The sequence below is a fragment of the Carlito syrichta genome, unplaced genomic scaffold (assembly GCF_000164805.1).
Source record: "Carlito syrichta isolate Samal-C Ts95f unplaced genomic scaffold, Tarsius_syrichta-2.0.1 Scaffold316442, whole genome shotgun sequence".
Taxonomy (NCBI): Eukaryota; Metazoa; Chordata; class Mammalia; order Primates; family Tarsiidae; genus Carlito; species Carlito syrichta.
In genome coordinates this window covers 1,261,426-1,278,200 of record NW_007260538.1, presented here as the reverse complement: position 1 = coordinate 1,278,200, position 16,775 = coordinate 1,261,426, and the positions used below count along the sequence as shown (strand labels likewise).

General features: G+C 38.6%; 1 protein-coding gene across 4 annotated transcripts in view; it reads right to left on the bottom strand.

Moving 5' to 3' along the window:
- Positions 1 to 16,775, bottom strand: part of GLO1 (glyoxalase I) — a 21,663-nt gene that overhangs the window by 2,050 nt on the left and 2,838 nt on the right. The window contains exons 2-6 of one of the 4 annotated variants that reach the window (XM_021707220.1): positions 8,979 to 9,032; positions 8,711 to 8,793; positions 5,540 to 5,680; positions 4,525 to 4,592; positions 3,773 to 3,862 (exon numbers count right to left, since the gene is read on the bottom strand). In XM_021707220.1, the coding sequence (XP_021562895.1) occupies positions 3,773 to 3,862; positions 4,525 to 4,592; positions 5,540 to 5,680; positions 8,711 to 8,793; positions 8,979 to 8,981 (385 nt within the window). In that variant the 5' untranslated portion in view covers positions 8,982 to 9,032. The remainder of the gene's footprint in view (positions 1 to 3,772; positions 3,863 to 4,524; positions 4,593 to 5,539; positions 5,681 to 8,710; positions 8,794 to 8,978; positions 9,033 to 16,775) is intronic. The other 3 variants (XM_008074439.1, XM_021707218.1, XM_021707219.1) reach the window with 3 other exon arrangements.

Sequence of the window (16,775 nt, the reverse complement as noted above, 5' to 3'; positions counted from 1 at the left end):
GGAACTACAGGCGCGCGCTACCACGCCTGGCTAATTTTTTGATTTATTGTAGAGATGAGGTCTCGCCAAGTTGCCCAGACAGGTCTCGAACCCGAGGGCTCAGGCAATTCACTCACCTCGGCCTCCCAAGGCACAGGATTACAGGCTGAGCCACTGAGCCCAGTTATAGTAATAATTTTTAAAACTTATTGGCTGGGCTGGGCTCAGGGGCTCAGCCTGTAATTCCAGCACTTTGGGAGGCCAAGGTGAATGGACTGCCTGAGCCCACGGGTTCGAGGCCAGCCCGGGGCAACTTGGCGAGACCTCATCTCTACAATAAATTAAATAAAAATTAGTTCCAGCTACTTGGAAGGCTGAGGTGGAATGACTGCTGGGTGGTCATGAGTGTGCCACTGCACACCAATCTGGGCAACAGAGTGAGATTACAACTCAAAAAAGATAAAAATGATTGGCTGGGTACAGAGGCTCATACTTGTTACTCAGTACTTTGGGAGGCCGAGGAAGGAGAATCATTTGAGCCCAGGAGTTTGAGCCCTGCCTGGGTAACACAGCAAGACTCTGTCTCGAGCTGGGCTCGGTGGCTCAGCCTGTAATCCCGCGCCTTTGGGAGGTTGAGGTGAGTGGATTGCCTGAGCCCGTGGGTTCGAGACCCGCCTGGGCAATTTGGCGAGACCTCATCTCTACAATAAATCAAAAAATTAGCCGGGCATCGGTAGCGCACGCCTGTAGTTCCAGCTACTTGGAAGGCTGAGGCGGAAGGATCGTCGGAGCCCAGCAGGTCGAGGCTGCGGTGGCCGGGAGCGGCCACTGCACTCCAGTCTGGGCGACAGAGTAAGACTCCAACTCAAAAAAAAAAAAAAGACCCTGTCTCTACAAAAAACTTTTAAAAATATTGACTGTATACAGTGGCATGTGCCTGTATTCCCAGCTATTTGGGAGACTGAGGTGAGAGGATTACTTGAGCCCAGGAGGTCGAAGTTGTAGTGAGCTGGGATCAAGCCATGCACTCCAGCCTGGATGATAGAGTGAGACCCTGTCTCCACAAAAAAATCTATAGTAACCTTTAACTGACCACTGTAAATGGAAAAGCAGTTAGTCATTGCTAATTAACATTGTTAATTAACACTATCTTAAAGAAATAGTCCAGCACAGCCTGGCACCACGCTAAACTCCCCTGCCTAGCATTATAAAACTTTCCTCCAGCTTTTGCCTCTTTGCAGATGAGTTTCCCTTTGCTGCTGCCGTGCCCACTGTTTCCTTGGCCTTTAATAAATCTGCTTTTCTTATTCACAGCTGTCTTGGTAAATTCATTTACCACCCACAACTCTGGCCTCAATTGGTCATATGCATGATAATAATGACTAAACTGTTATCTTTCACACATTGCTGCATACCAACCATCCTGAAATAAACTGTGGGACTGATCCTTTAAGCATCAGGTATTTACCTCACCTTCATGATACCATTTCACACCACGAGTTCAGTAGTTATAGAAATTGTCTTATTTTAAAGAAGAAAAAGAAAATAGGGAGGTGTTCAAAGAAGCTGGGAGCATGGCTTGCCCACACAACCAACAGACTCAGATGCATGGGTCACACAACCTCTTTTAAACATCATGCTAGGCAACCCAAGCTTTCCCAGTCAGATTCTTTCTCCCAGGAATTCATAACTGGGATCAAGCTAGTGAGTCAGAGTTGTTTGCTTAAATGGAAAAATATGTTCTCCATTTAAGAAATGTATTTTGGGACCAAGATGTTGAATTGGTTTGACTCTTATTTCTGGCTCCTTTCCCCGTGATCAACCTTAGAGGGACACAGATGGAAAAAAAAAAAAGAAACTCCAGTGGTGACAGGGTTGGTGAGAAGAAGAATGGGTGGGTGGGGATGAGGTAGTGTGACATTTTAGCCTGGTCTTTGTGGGAGGTGGTAGTTTTGGCCTGGACCAGAGGGCAGTGCATCATAGCTGTAGGAGAACATACAGAAGGCCTATTTTGCTTCCAGTGCCTTAGTTATCAGCACCTGCCCTCACACTTGTTCAGATGTCCTTAGGCATAAATAAGGGTAGTGCAGGAGTCTTGTGCTTGTGAGAAACCCAGAAAAAAAGGTAGGGGCCAAGTGATCCTCCCAGTCCTTCTCCACACATCCAGGGTTGGGGAATGACAATCTCAGAAGTGTCTCCCACTAATACTGCTTCTCCCTGAAGGACAAAGGAGGAAGATCTGACCTGATAGAGGTGCTTTGGGGAGTGTGAATTGTTTAAGTCATTTCCAGGTGCCTAAGGATCTCCACATTTGGGCTTATTCAGTCTATCTTCTTGAGCTCATTCAGTTGTTGAAAACTGGGATCTAGCCTTTTCCCTATTCACACTGCCATATGGGTTAGAATAGCTGACAGTTGCAGGGAAAAAAAGCTCAGAGCCCAAAATACTAAGTATTTGAGAAACATAACCATAAAAAACCCCCAAACAAAGGATTATAGATTCAAACAGAATATTAAAATAATAGACTAAGAACTATTTATACATGTAAAAGAAATGAACAACATGTAATATTACCAATATGAAACAAGAACAAGAAAATATTAAAGGAACCAAGCAAAAATTAGGGATGAACATTCTAACAGATGATTAAGAATACAATAGATGAGATACATTTGAGAAAAAATTAGCTAATTGGTATTCTAGACTGAGGAAATCTCCCAGAAAGGAGGAAAGGACAAAGCAATAATTTTAAAAGCGTCCTGAATTAAACAGAAGAATATACAAAGGAAGATAAATCAGACAGATTTTTTTGCAAAAAAAGAAATAAAGTAGTGTTTTCAAGATTAAAGGAAAATACACTTAGGATTTTCAACAAAACTGTCCTTCATATATAAAGGGATAATTTTCAGGTATTTAGAGTCTCAAAAATTTTGCCTACCAAATCTTTGGAAACAGTGTTGGTTGAGATCCTTAAATAAAGGGACAGAAAACTCCAAAAGATGCTACAAGAGATATATAAAGAAAAGATGGCAAAATGCCTTGATATATTTATGGTTATCTTAAAAAAAAAAAAAAAAAAAACCAAGGCCAAAGAAAAAGTAAAAATAAATCAATAATGTCCTTGTTTAGGTAATAGTAACACAATGGGAATGAAGGGGAGCAAGTTCTTTTCTTATTGGGGAGTTTTGCATATTAAATATTTTAATAAAAAAAAGAAAAAGGTTAAAATGAAACAGTGAAATGTTTCAAATTAAAATTGAAATAATAAATGATAATAGCAGAAACACGTCTAAGTTATAATACATGCAAACCCAACAAAATTTCTCTATAAATGCTATTTCAAGAAACCTATCTAAAACATAGGGACATATGAAGGTTGTAAAAATTGAAAAAGAAAAACCAGGCAATTATGAACTAAAGATACTTGGCATAGTTATATTAATATCAGATAAAACAGACTTTAAGGAATTTATTTTGGGGTGGCCAGATATACCCTGAAATAGTGAAATCTGGTGGCCAATGAGAATATGGCAGGGTCGAGAAGTACAAGAGGCAGCCTAGGTTTTCAATGGTTCTGAAGGTCCTGTGTCTAGCTGTGAAGCTACCCTAGTTGCTGTCTTTCAGTTCCCTAAGATACTCAGATACTCTTCCAATAATTTCCCTTTTTAAAAAAAGTTAATTGAAGGAGACTTCTGTTACTTGTAGCCAAAAGGGTTTTACTACAACAGCACCCTCTGTGGGTGCTTAGTAAATATAAGTTAAAGAGAGGCCTGAACATAATAAGCTGACTCACCATCATCAGGTTTCTTCACAAATTTGACTCCCAGTTCTTCAAATCTTTTACAAGCACCATGTACATCAGGAACAGCAATTCCAATGTGACCTTAGGTGACACCCCCAAAAAATGCAGAGAAGGAAGAAATAATTACAACAGGGTATCTAAGTGCCACAAGTGGCTTCCAAAACTTGTTTATTTCAAGATATAAGGCACTTGGATACAGACTAATTCAAGTAGGTTCAAAACCTATAACTTACTAAAGAACAAATATAGTCTAACTGGCTGGGTATAATGAATTAATTAGTTACTCTGAATTATAAGTTATTTAAAATATACCAATATTGGCTCATATGTAGTCCAATCTGTTAAGAATAATTTATAACCAAGAAAGAGTAACCATTTACTTATACTTGATAGGTTTGTTGCTGTCCTTGACCAAATAGAGCCAACTGAAGCCTCTAATCCTGTCATTTTAACTGAGAGTTTTTTACATCAAAGCATAAGTGTATGCCAGCAGAAACTGGGATTAGTATTTAACTATAGCTTTTTTTTTTTAATGAAAAAGTCTACTGGAAATATAATACTGAGACTTAAAAGTAAGATCACTGTGAGAGTAAATTTAATGTTTAGATTGAGACTCTGAAGTTAAATAACTTCTAAATAAGATTATTTGTGGGAAATAAAAATTATCATATGATTACACTTAATAATTATGCCATTAACATTTATGGTTTATTATAAACATAATTATAAATAGGCAAACATACCAAATCCTCGAGGGTCTGAATTGCCACTGTGGTAACTCTGGGTCTCATCATCTTCAGTGCCCCAATTGCTACAAAAGGAGGGAAAGCATAACTACAATGTCCTACAGAACAGATAATCTGAAAAGAAAGTGGTAATAATCTGTCTTTGAAATCTTACAATGTGTCTATCTTACTTTACATTCTGGGCTTAACTCCTTCTACTGCAAATATTAAAATTTCAACAGTAAAAAGGGCAAATGGGCAAAGTATCATTTTAACTAGACTGAAAAGACCATAAAACCAGGCAGTGGATAAGAACAATAATGAAATAATAGCAATTACTTTATCGGACAAAGTACTTTATATTTCATTAAACCAATAGCTTCATGGGCTAAATATGAAATTCTCCATTTTATAGATGAAACTGCCGGTTATTTGTTCAAGGTCATAGAACTAGTGTTAGAACTAAGACTCATGTCTAGGTCTGATTCCAAAGCTTTGTTTTGAATCAAAGGACTCACTGAATCACATACCCTGAAACAAATGCTCTTTTGTTAAAAAGTACAGAAAAATAATGTAAAGAAATCTACATTTTAAAATGTTCAAATTATAAAACTATCTTAAAATGAGAATGTTAATTATTACAAAAATGGTCTGATGATTTTTTAAAGAAACACATGACAACATTTCTGTATCAAAAATGCAGTAAAATAATAAAAGAATAAAAGTTTGGATGTTGGAAGACTTTAGTTGTAGTACTTAAACGTTAGCCAGCCACAGTCTGGTAAATATCTTACCATTTCAGTGCCCTAGATTCTCTACCTAAAAGACAAATGATCTCACTTGTCCTATCTATACCACAAGAATAATACAATGACCAAAAGACCCATGTAAAAACAAACATATTGTTACAATGTAAAGTGACTAGGTAGACCCTGGTTTGAATTAACTGTAAAGTAAACAAAACACAACACAAAAGATTTTTTAAAACCACCTTTACAAAATCTAGGCTATCTAAAGAATGAAACGTACTCACTGTGTCAGTTCAAGTGTAGCTTTTCTGGAGAACATCCAAGCTACTTTTTCATCTTTATCTTTGGGGATGTCATTTTTATCCTCATAAGCCAAGAAATAGAGAGAAAATTTCATAGTAGGAAAATCTAATTTTTGGATTAGCCTGAGATCAAAACACAACAAGTCCGAATCATTAACAACAGGAAAGGCGGATTCATACTAAAATCAACATCACTTAATATTCAAGTTTTACTAAAAATAAGAACCATATATAATGAGGCTATTTTTATGGGAAAAGCAGAAGGAAAAATCAGTGGAAGAAATATCTTTTAAAAACCCTATTTATCAGCCGGGCTCGGTGGCTCAGCCTGTAATCCCGCGCCTTTGGGAGGCTGAGGTGAGTGGATTGCCTGAGCCCGCGGGTTCGAGACCCGCCTGGGCAACGAGACCTCATCTCTACAATAAATCAAAAAACCAGCTGGGCGTGGTAGCGCCTGCCTGTAATTCCGGCTACTCGGAAGGCTGAGGCGGAAGGATCACTGGAGCCCAACAGGTCGAGGTTGCGGTGGCCGGGAGCGGCCACTGCACTCCAGTCTGGGCGACAGAGTGAGACTCCAACTCAAAAAAAAAAAAAAAAAAACCCCTATTTATCTATAAATATCTGAAATACAAAAAAAGAAAACCTTTGTAATTAGTCGATTCCTCAAACATAATAAAATTAAGTTGAAAGTATGGTACATGTTTATAAATGGAAACAGGTACCTTCAAAAGAGCATTTTCTTTAATTTTAGTGAAAAATATAATGTACTACCTTATTGTTTATATATATAAACAATATATATAAACAATATTGTTTATTGTTATTTATATATATAAACAATACGGTTTATAAAACCATTCAGTTAAATAAACACATTTATCGAGTTCTTACTATGCCAAAACTTCTAGAAAAGAAAATTGAGGCTATGTGGTAAGGGAGAAGGAAGAAGGACATTAATATCACAGAAGACATGCATGTCAACAATAAGGTGGTTAACAGTATCAAACACTGCAGAAAGGTCAAACAGGATTAAGGCTGAGAAAAGGTCACAAGATATGGAAAGATCCAGTGAGAGCAATTTCAGTAGGATGGGGCAGTGGAAGATGGACTGCACTGGACTAGGGACAGAGAATGGCAAGTGAGCAAGTAAAACAGCAGCAAGTATAGTTTACCTATAGAGATGGTCGGTGACAGTGGAAAGGTGGGCAAGAAAGCAAAGGGCAAGGAACAGTGTAGAACAGAGAAGACTTAAGCTTGTTTGTAGGATGAAGGGAAAGAATCTGTGAAAAAGAAGAGACTGGTAGGAGAGAAAGAGTGAATGAATTACTAATCTTGAGGATTTAAGAAAGATAATTGAAGTTATAACCTATAAGTTGACTCTAAAGAATGTGAGGTTATTTTGCAAGGTGCAAGGTAGAATGAGGATGCATATAACACAATGCTCTTTAGATTACTGAGGATTAAATGCTCAAAGATGACCTTCTTCATAATCCACAAATACAAATGGCTGAAGCATAGCAAATAGAGTTTCTAGAATTCTGCTCCAAATCTTTTAATTAATCACTGCTTCGTAATCTGTCTTGGCCCACTGAAATCTATGCATTGACTTACCATGATAATAAATAATAATTAATTATAATGGTAATAATTAATAATAAAGTATCAGACACCTCAAATACACCAATCATAAAAAATTATCTTTGCACCTACTAAGGCAGACTACACAAGACTTAGGCTTGCTAAGTCAAACGAAACGAAGCAAATGAACCTGTCATCACTTGCTTTTCTCAACTGAGCATATCTTCCATTTACTGTCAAATTGTGCCCTGTTTTGAGGTTCTTTAAAAACAAGGTCAACATTAGAGTCAATCAGACAATGGATTCAGATTCCAGTCCTACCATATGCCAACTGTGGGATTTGGGGACAGTAACTTCCATCACTTTAAGCTTCGGTTTCTGGCTGGGCATGGTGCTACATGCCTATAATCCCAGCATGTTGGGAGGCAGAGGTGAGAAGACTGCCTGAGCCCAGGAGTTCAAGACCAGCCTGGGTAACTTGGTGAGATGTCATCTCTACAATAAATAAGAAAATTATCCAGGCATGGTGGCATGAGCTTGTAGTTCTGGCTACTCGGAAGGCTGAGGTGAAGGATTGCCTGAGTCGTGGTTGTGCCACTGCACTCCAGCCTGGGCAACAGAGTGAAACTCTGACTCAAAAAAAGGAAAAAAGCTTTGGTTTCTTCATCTGTAAAGTGGGGATATAAGCCACCTCATAAGATTGATCTGTAAACTGAATGAAATGACGTGTGAAGTAGCTAGCAATATGTTCAACAAATTTGTTCAATAAATAATTTCTTAAAATAATTTGTTCAATAAATTTGTTTTTTATTCTTTCATGCCACAAATATAAGCTTAACTACTACTTCTTCTAGAAAAAAAAATCGCAAGCAGTTGTTAATAACAGTTATCTTTTGGGAGAAGAACTGGGAAAACCATTACTTTCATTCTGTATTTTTCTGAACTCGTCAAATTTTCCATACATACACTGTATTACTTAAATTTTTCTCTCAATGTCAATGGAGGTTATCTAGGTAGAACATTTAAAAATCATTATCTTATTCTTTATGTATCTATATGATCAAAAACAAACAAAAAGCTCACATTATTTAGGAAAGCAAGTCAACAAAATAAAATTATTTGTCAATTACATTTCATAAAGTTGGAAAAAAAAGAAAACAGCCTATAAAAATGGAACATATGGCCAGCTATAAGTAAACCAACTTATTTTCTGAGTAATAAATCTTTCTATCTGTGTCTTTTCTGAAGTAAGCAAGAGGCTAAAAGTGGTCAGAATATCAAAAGGGGACTGCACATATTCAGGACTTAGCTGGCAGCTGGCAGGGGGAATGGAGATTGGAGAAAATCCAAGTATTTGTGTCTTTTGTTGCCCATCGAGCCTGGCATGGACAGAGAAGAAAAGAAACTGGACAAAAGCCCTGTCCACTCAGTCCTAGTCACAAACTCCCGGCCAAAAGAACTTTTGTTACTACTGAAACAAACTTTAATTTTTAAAATGGGTCTGAAAATATTCCCTATATCAGCAAAGCTATATATTTAAACATTAAAGTGCCAATAAATACTTTTAGTACTTACGTCATTCCAAGAACTCTAGTATAAAAATCCAAAGACTTCTTAGGATCCTTAATTCGTAACATGGTCTGCTGTAATAGAAAATCCTAAAGAGAAATATTATATATTAAATACCCTTAATTCTTACCACTTATTACCAACATCAACTGTGCTTTCCCAAACAAGATACAAAAACACCCCACCATTGTAACACAATGTTTAAAAAAAAAGGAGACAAATTTTTGCCCTCAGCCTACCATGGAAATCGCCTAGAAACAGTTTCCATATCTACCATCTACAAATTCCTATGGCTTTCAGTCCAGTGGTGTTTTCTGGTTACAGACCCCTGTGTGGGGCAGGTTCAGAGTGCCAGGGAGTTTACACCCCAGAAATGACCCTCAACCAATGGTGGAGAAAAAATCTGGCATCCTTGCCCCTTATTGGGACAATTCTGGGGCATGCTCCACCAAGTCCCTCAGAGTTCCCTAGCAGGAATGAACCTCAGCTACCCACAGTAGTAATCCCCTCAAATATACCTATTATTAGCCTCACTCCCACACTCCAAAGAGCTCTTTGTGACCATTTCCCAAATAAACTACTTACAACCACACCCTAGTCTGCTTTTGGGTGACCCAAACTAAGACATAGATCCTAGACTCTTAAATAACTAAAAGAGTAAATGGTTACTGTCAGTCGGGCTCGGTGGCTCAGCCTATAATCCCACGCTTTGGGAGGCTGAGGTGAGTGGATTGCCTGAGCCCGTGGGTTCGAGACCTGCTTGGGCAACTTGGTGAGACCTCATCTCTATAATAAAAATCAAAAATTAGCCGGGCGTGGTAGCGCGTGCCTGTAGTTCCAGCTACTTGGAAGGCTGAGGCGGAAGGATCGCCGGAGCCCAGCAGGTCGAGGCTGCGGTGGCCGGCAACGGCCACTGCACTCCAGTCTGGGTGACAGAGTGAGACTCCCACTCCAAAAAAAAAAAAAAAATGGCTACTGTCGCTAACACCTTAGTGAAACCATTCAATTCACCTATCAGGAAAGAGAAAGCTTGATTGAGAAAAAGGTAGAGTATATAAATTCACGCAGTTAAGATTATTATTAGCATTAATGATACTGTTTTACTTAGGAGTTTAACTTCATTGGGTACAATAACTCTGTGAAGTTTTATTTACCTATAAATATTCATATTCCCATTTTATAGATGGAAAACTGACTCTGGGCAATTAAATGAATTGTCCAAAGCTTCTAATTCTAAGTTCAGGCCTCCTTTTACCACAAGTACTTCCAGACCATGAGTCTGTTAACCCCATCAGTGCTTCCAAATAGGTTTTTTTCCCCTGTTATACACATATTCATTTTTTTCTCTCCTTGTAAAAATTTGTTATTTTTTTCTGTGATCTGCTCCCAGCTGCCATTTTTTCTGTTTTCTGTTTATTTCTGTTGTTCTCTGGACTTGACAAATAGGTCTGAAAATTTTGGCTACTCCCTTTGCAGCCACATGCCATCTCTCTTATAACTCACATCATATAAAATACAAATATACTTCTATACTTCATTTGGTATCGCTAGAAAAATGTATTTTTCTATTTTGCTAAATTTTAAGTAGCCAAAATGTATTCTTTTAAGCATTAAAATTCTCATTTAAAACAAAACTAAGGCTGGGCATGGTGGCTCATGCCTATAATCCTAGCACTTTGGGAGGCCAAGGCAGGAGATTGAGCCCAGCCTGGGCACCATAGCAAGACCTCATCTCTACAAAAAAATTAAATAAAAAAAAAAAATCAGCCAGGTGATGGCATGTGCCTACAGTCCCAGCTACTCAAGAGACAGAAGCAGGAGAATTGCTTGAGTGCTGGTATTTGAGGCTGTGGTAAGCCATGATTGTGCCACTGCACTCCAGCCTGGGAGACGGAGTGAGACCCCAACTCTAAACAAATAAACAAACAAACAAACAAAACAAAACTAGGCTAAAACTACTATATCTTGTTAGAACTGGTCTTAATGAATATAATAATTAAATTTTTATTCACAGTTTATCATCATATAGAAAGCAAGTTACAAGTTTCTTGAATATTTGGGTTATTCTTCTCAGTCAGATGCCACAGTGTTGAAGGTCTCAGTTTTAGCAGGCAGCTGAGAAAGAGAAAAGCAGCTCTTCACATCCAGGCATTGGTCTGGCACTCACAGCTAGGCCTTGGTTAACTCCACCTACAAAGTTACTCTGACTACAACAAAATGAGGCTACAAATTTTTTTAAATTTTTACATTTTCAAAGAAGAAGCAAGACCACTTCTACTTAGTATTCTTATGTAAGCACAGATTAACACAGGGTACTGTGAACACTACAAAAATAACAAACATTCCTCTTTTTGGCTGATGTAGGTGACTGCTTGCTTCTCTATCAGTTACCATGTTTGTTTCAGGAGACCAACTCCAGGACAAAATCCTAATGTAATCTTTCAGGCTGGACCACAGGCATGCCATAGGCTTTAGCTGGCAGGCCTCACGGAAAAAACTGTCCTCCCCACCCCAGATGTGGTACTGAAGCACTCTGGAGGGAGTTGCAGGCAAAGACTAAATTCTAAAGATGTCCCTGGTTCTTCTATCAGACACTAACTTAGGTGCTGCTGTGAGGGACTCTGAGATGTAATTAAGGCTGTTCATCAGTAAACCTTGACATAGGGAGGTTAGCCTGGATTATCTATGTGGGTTACGTGTAATCACACAAGACCTTAAAAGCAGAAGAGATAGGCAGAAGAGAGATGTGGTAGCAGGGGGAGTTGGAGAGATTCCACCTGTGAGAAGGAGTCAACATGCAGGGCTGGCTCTGAGACCAAGGGGCACATGTACAAGCAGTTAAAGGCAGACAACCTCCACAGCCCCCATCAGCTGACAGCCTGCAGAGAAACTAGGACCCCACTCCATTCTACAACTGGAAGAAACTGAATTCAGGGAACAACCTGAATGAGTTTAGAATCAGATTCTTCTCCAGAGCGTCCAGTAAGGAATAATACCTTGATTTTTTGATCAGAGGACCCATGCTGAACCTCTAACCTACAGAATTATGAGATAATACATTTCCAACCAAGCTGCATCCAACATTATTGTTCTCTTTCAGTTAAAAAAAAGTAGAAAATCTAAAAACCACCTTTAAAAATCTGTTCTGTCATGACCCAGTTCATATGGTCTCTTCAACATCCTTCTAATAGCAACATCAGTATTGTTAGACAAAAATGACTTTACCATTACTTCTATTCAGTCAATACAGGATACACTCAAATCCATGTATCTTAGGTACACAATGGTTTTTGCTTTAGGTGCCGTGTCTAGTACTTGCCAAAGCTGGACAACCCTACTGTCATATCCTTCTCCCTAATCTATCCTACCCTTGTCCTAATAGCAGTAATCAGGTTTTTTTGGGGGGCAGGGAATCATTCTCCAAATTTAAAGAACAAAACTACTGTGAGAAAACCTTAAAGGTGCAACAATCAAGAATGTTTTCAGTGCACGTCCTACCTGCCTATAACATAATCCTAACAAAAATTTACCAAAGTGAAACAGGGATGTGAACTAAAGGATTAAGATTCCTTTGAGCATGTCTTTTTTTTTTTTTTGAGATGGAGTCTCACTCCGTTGCCCAGGCTGGAGTTCAGTGGCACGCTCCCGGCCACCGCAGCCTTAACCTGCTGGGCTCCAGTGATCCTTCTGCCTCAGCCTTCCAAGTAGCCAGAACTACAGGCACGCACTACCACGCCCGGCTCATTCTTTCTTTATTGTAGAGACGAGGTCTCACTAAGTTGCCCAGGTGGGTCTCAAACCCGCTGGCTCAGGCAATCCACTCGCCTTGGCCTCCCAAAGTGCTGGGATTACAGGCTGAGCCACCAAGCCCGGCCCCTTTGAGCACTTCTAAGTGGATTTTTTTGGTATAAGGGATGAAACTTGACTAGAGCTTCATTTTTAATTCTATGTATGTCCAATTGCTCCAGGACTGTTTGTTGCAAACGCTATCCTTCCTCTGTTGAATTGCTTTTGTATCTTTGTCAAAAATCTGTTGGGCATATCAGTGGGTCTATTTCTGGGCTATTTATCAGGGTCACAGAGTAGTTATAACTACAGCTTATAAGTCTTAAAATGGGGTAGACTGATTCTTCCCATTTTATTCTTTTTCAAAATTGTTTGGTATTCTAGTTTTTCTGCCTTCCATATAAACTTTGAAATAATCCTGTCTGTGCCTTTTTAAAAAGTATGATAGGAATTATGTTAAATACATATATCAATGTGAGAATGACATCTTTACTATGCTGAGTATTCCAATCATGAACACAATGTATCTCTCTATTTATTTAGATCTTCTTTGATTTCTTTTATTGCATTGCTGTTTTCTGTATACAATGTCCTGAAATATTTATTAGATTTCTATCTAAGTTAATTAATTCCAAGTTGCCTGGGCTGGTCTCAAATACGCGGGCTTAGGCAATCCACTCGCCTCAGCCTCCCAAAGTGCTGGGATTACAGGCTGAGCCACCCAGCCTGGCCAATAGTATTATGTTTTTAATTTTGGTGCCCATGTGCTCTTTGCTAGTATATATAAACACAATAGATTTCTGTATTTTTTTATACTGCAACTTTGCTGAATTCACTTATTAATTCTAGGAGTTGAAGGGTATGGTGGCTCAAATCTGTAATCCCAGCACTTTGGGAGGCGCAGGTGAGAGGATTGCCTGAGTCCAGGGGTTCAAGACTAGCCTGGGCAACTTGGAGAGACCTCGTCTCTACAATAAATTAAAAAATTAGCTGGACGTGGTTATGCGTGCCTGTGGTTCCAGCTACTTGGTAGAAGGATTGCCTGAGCCCAGTGGGTCGAGGCTGTGGTGGCCAGGAGTATGCTACTGCACTCTAGCCTGGGAGACAGAGTGAGACTCTAACTAAAAAAAAAATTTTTAGCCGGGCTCGGTGGCTCAGCCTGTAATCCCGCGCCTTTAGGAGGCTGAGGTGAGTGGATTGCCTGAGCCGGCGGGCCCGCCTGGCAGCGAGACCCGCCTGGCAGCGAGACCTCATCTCTACAATAAATCAAAAAATCAGCCAGGCGTGGTAGCGCATGCTTGTAATTCTGGCTACTTGGAAGGCTGAGGCGGAAGGATCGCTGGAGCACAGCAGGTCGAGGCTGCGGTGGCCGGGAGCGGCCACTGCACTCCAGTCTGGGCGACAGAGTGAGACTCCAACTCAAAAAAAAATAAATTTTTTTAAAAGTTTTTTTATAGATTCCTTAGGATTTCTTTTTTTAGATTAGAAAATATAGTTTATTTAAAAAGTAAATTAGAGAGAAAGAAAGAGGAGATTCACCTCTCCAAGGTAGGAAAAAGGGCCAAAGCCCAGGATTTCTTATATAGATAATCATGTCACCTTCAAATAGAGACAGTTTGATTTCTTCCTTTCCAACCTATATGCCTTTATCTCCTTGTCTTGCCTTATTGCACTGGCTAGAATTTTCAGCACTATGTCAAATAAGAGTGGTAAAAGCAGACATCCTTGCTTTCTTGCTAATGTTAGGGAGAAAGCATGACCATTAATTGTAATATTAGCTATAACTTTTTAATAAATACTCTTTATCAAGTTGAAGAAACACACTTAGTTTTTCTGAACTTGTCGTCAAATGCTTTTTTTTGCACCAATTGATATCTTCAGGTGATTTTTCTTCTTTATCTCTTAATATGGTAGATTATATTGATTGATTTTTAAAATATCAAACCAGCCTTGCATTACTAATGTAAACTCTGCTTGGTCATGGTGTATAATTCTTTCTATATATTGCTGAATTTTATTCCCCAATATTTTGTCAAGGATTTTTACATTTATATTCATTAGAGATACTGGTCTGCAGTTTTTTTTAATTGTCTTCATCTTTTTTTGGTATCAAAACCAAAACCAGCTTTACAAAATGCAATACCAGCTTTACAAAATGAATTGGGAAGTGTTCCCTCCTCTTCGGTTTTCCGGAAGAGATTGTGCATAATTGATTTTAATCCTTCTTTAACATTTGTTAGAATTCTCCAGTGATACATTCTCCATATCACCTGGATCTGGAGGTATCTGTTTTGAAAATTGGATAATTATAAAGGTCTGTGGTGTTATTCACTGTCCTGATGTTGGCAGTTTGTGTTCTTTTTTCATTGTCAATCTTGAAACAGGTTTGTCAATTCCACTGGTCTTTAGAAAGAACCAGACAGATCTGTTTCATTGATTTTTCTCTTTTTAATTTCATTGATTTCTGCTCTTTAATATTTCCTTCCTTCTGCCTCCTTTGGGTTTATTTTACTCTTCTTTTTCTAGTTTCTTGGGGGAAACTTAACTATTAATTTGAGACCTTTTCTCTTTGATAATATATGCATTCAGTGCTATAAATCTTCCTCTTAGCATTGTTTTAGCTAAGATTCTTTTTTCATTTTAATTCAGTTCAGTGTGTTTTAAAAATTTTCCCAAGACTTCCTCTTTGACACATGGATTATTTATTTAAAAGTGTGTTGTTTAGTTAGTTTCCCAGTATTTGGAGATTTTTCTGTTATGTTTCTGCTACTGATTTCTAGTTTGATAGCATTTTGGCTGAAGAATACACTATATTATTCAATTCTTTTAAATGTATTGAAGTTGTTTTAGGACCCAGGGCAATGATCTACTTTGGTATGTTCTATGGACACTTGGAAAAAAGGGGGATTCTGCTGTTGCTGGGTGGAACAAATGTTGATTAGATCTTGTTTGTTGATGGTGTTGTTGAGGTCTTCTGTATCCTTGTGTTAATTTTCTGCTTAGTTCTATCAATTGTTGGCAAAGGAGTGTAGAATTATCTTAGTACAATTGTGGATTTTTCTACTTCTTCCGGTTATATCAGTTTTTGCTTCAAATGTATGATAGCTCTGTTGTTTGGTATCATACATTTATGGTTGCTATGTCTTCTTGGTCAATTACAACTATTTTATCACTACATAATGCACTTTCCCAAATCTGGTAATTATCTTTGCTCTAAAGCCACTTTATCTGATATTAATACAGCCATTCCTGCTTTCTTTCGATTAATATCTGCATGACATATCTTTTCCACCTTTTTACGTTTTTTTTTTTTTTTTTAGTCAAGGTCTCACTCTGTCACCCAGGCTAGAGTACAGTGGCACAATCATGGCTCACAGCAGCCTTGACCTCCTGGGCTCAGACAATCCTTCAGCTTCAGCCTCCTCAGGAGCTGGGACTGTAGGCGCGTGCCACCATGCCCAGCTAATTTTGCTCCATGATTCTGTAATCTCTACTGGGGCCCACTACGCACAAAGAGGGCTAGAAATGTGGTCCTGAGCAACAGCAAAAGCCAAGCAAAAGCAAAATCCTAGATGTGGTTAAACTTAGAGCAAAGTACCTTGGAGGAGCTAAGCCTGAAGTCAGGGTGGTAATGAAAAATGAGGGAGGCTGGGAGGGACTGGCATGGACAGGGCCCTTTGAACCTAAGACTGGGAGTTCTGAAACATACATTCTTCGATCCTACTTTATAATGAAGATACAAATGATAAACAAACAACTTGACTTTCTGCTACTGCTGTTCTCTCCTTTCCAAACCAGACATTCTGTACTTATCTCATTTCTGGAAGAGCTGTGGCCTCATCATCTACAGACTTGGATCCTTCCTATCTACCCTTATATCCTATATAAAATCTAACTTCCTTAGATGTGACAATCAAAGCTCTCTCCACGAACTGGCTACAAAATACCATGTTAGCCTCTTCTACCACTACTGAGATAACTTGAACTTCAACCAAAAACATTTAACTACCTTTCCAGGACATTCTGATTTGCATTTTTTTGTCATCCCACTACCACATTTTTGCTAAGATATTTCCTTTACCTAGAATGCCCTCCAATATTCTGCTGGAATCCTACCCATCTTTCAAGGGATGGGCTAATCACCACCCTCTGTTTGATGTGTGCCCTGTCCCCCATAAGTGAAATACAACCTTAATTGTATTACTCTTCACATAGGGAACATAATACATTACAGCTCCTTTTATCCTTATAGCAAGTCTCTGAGATATCTTTTTTTTTTTTTTTT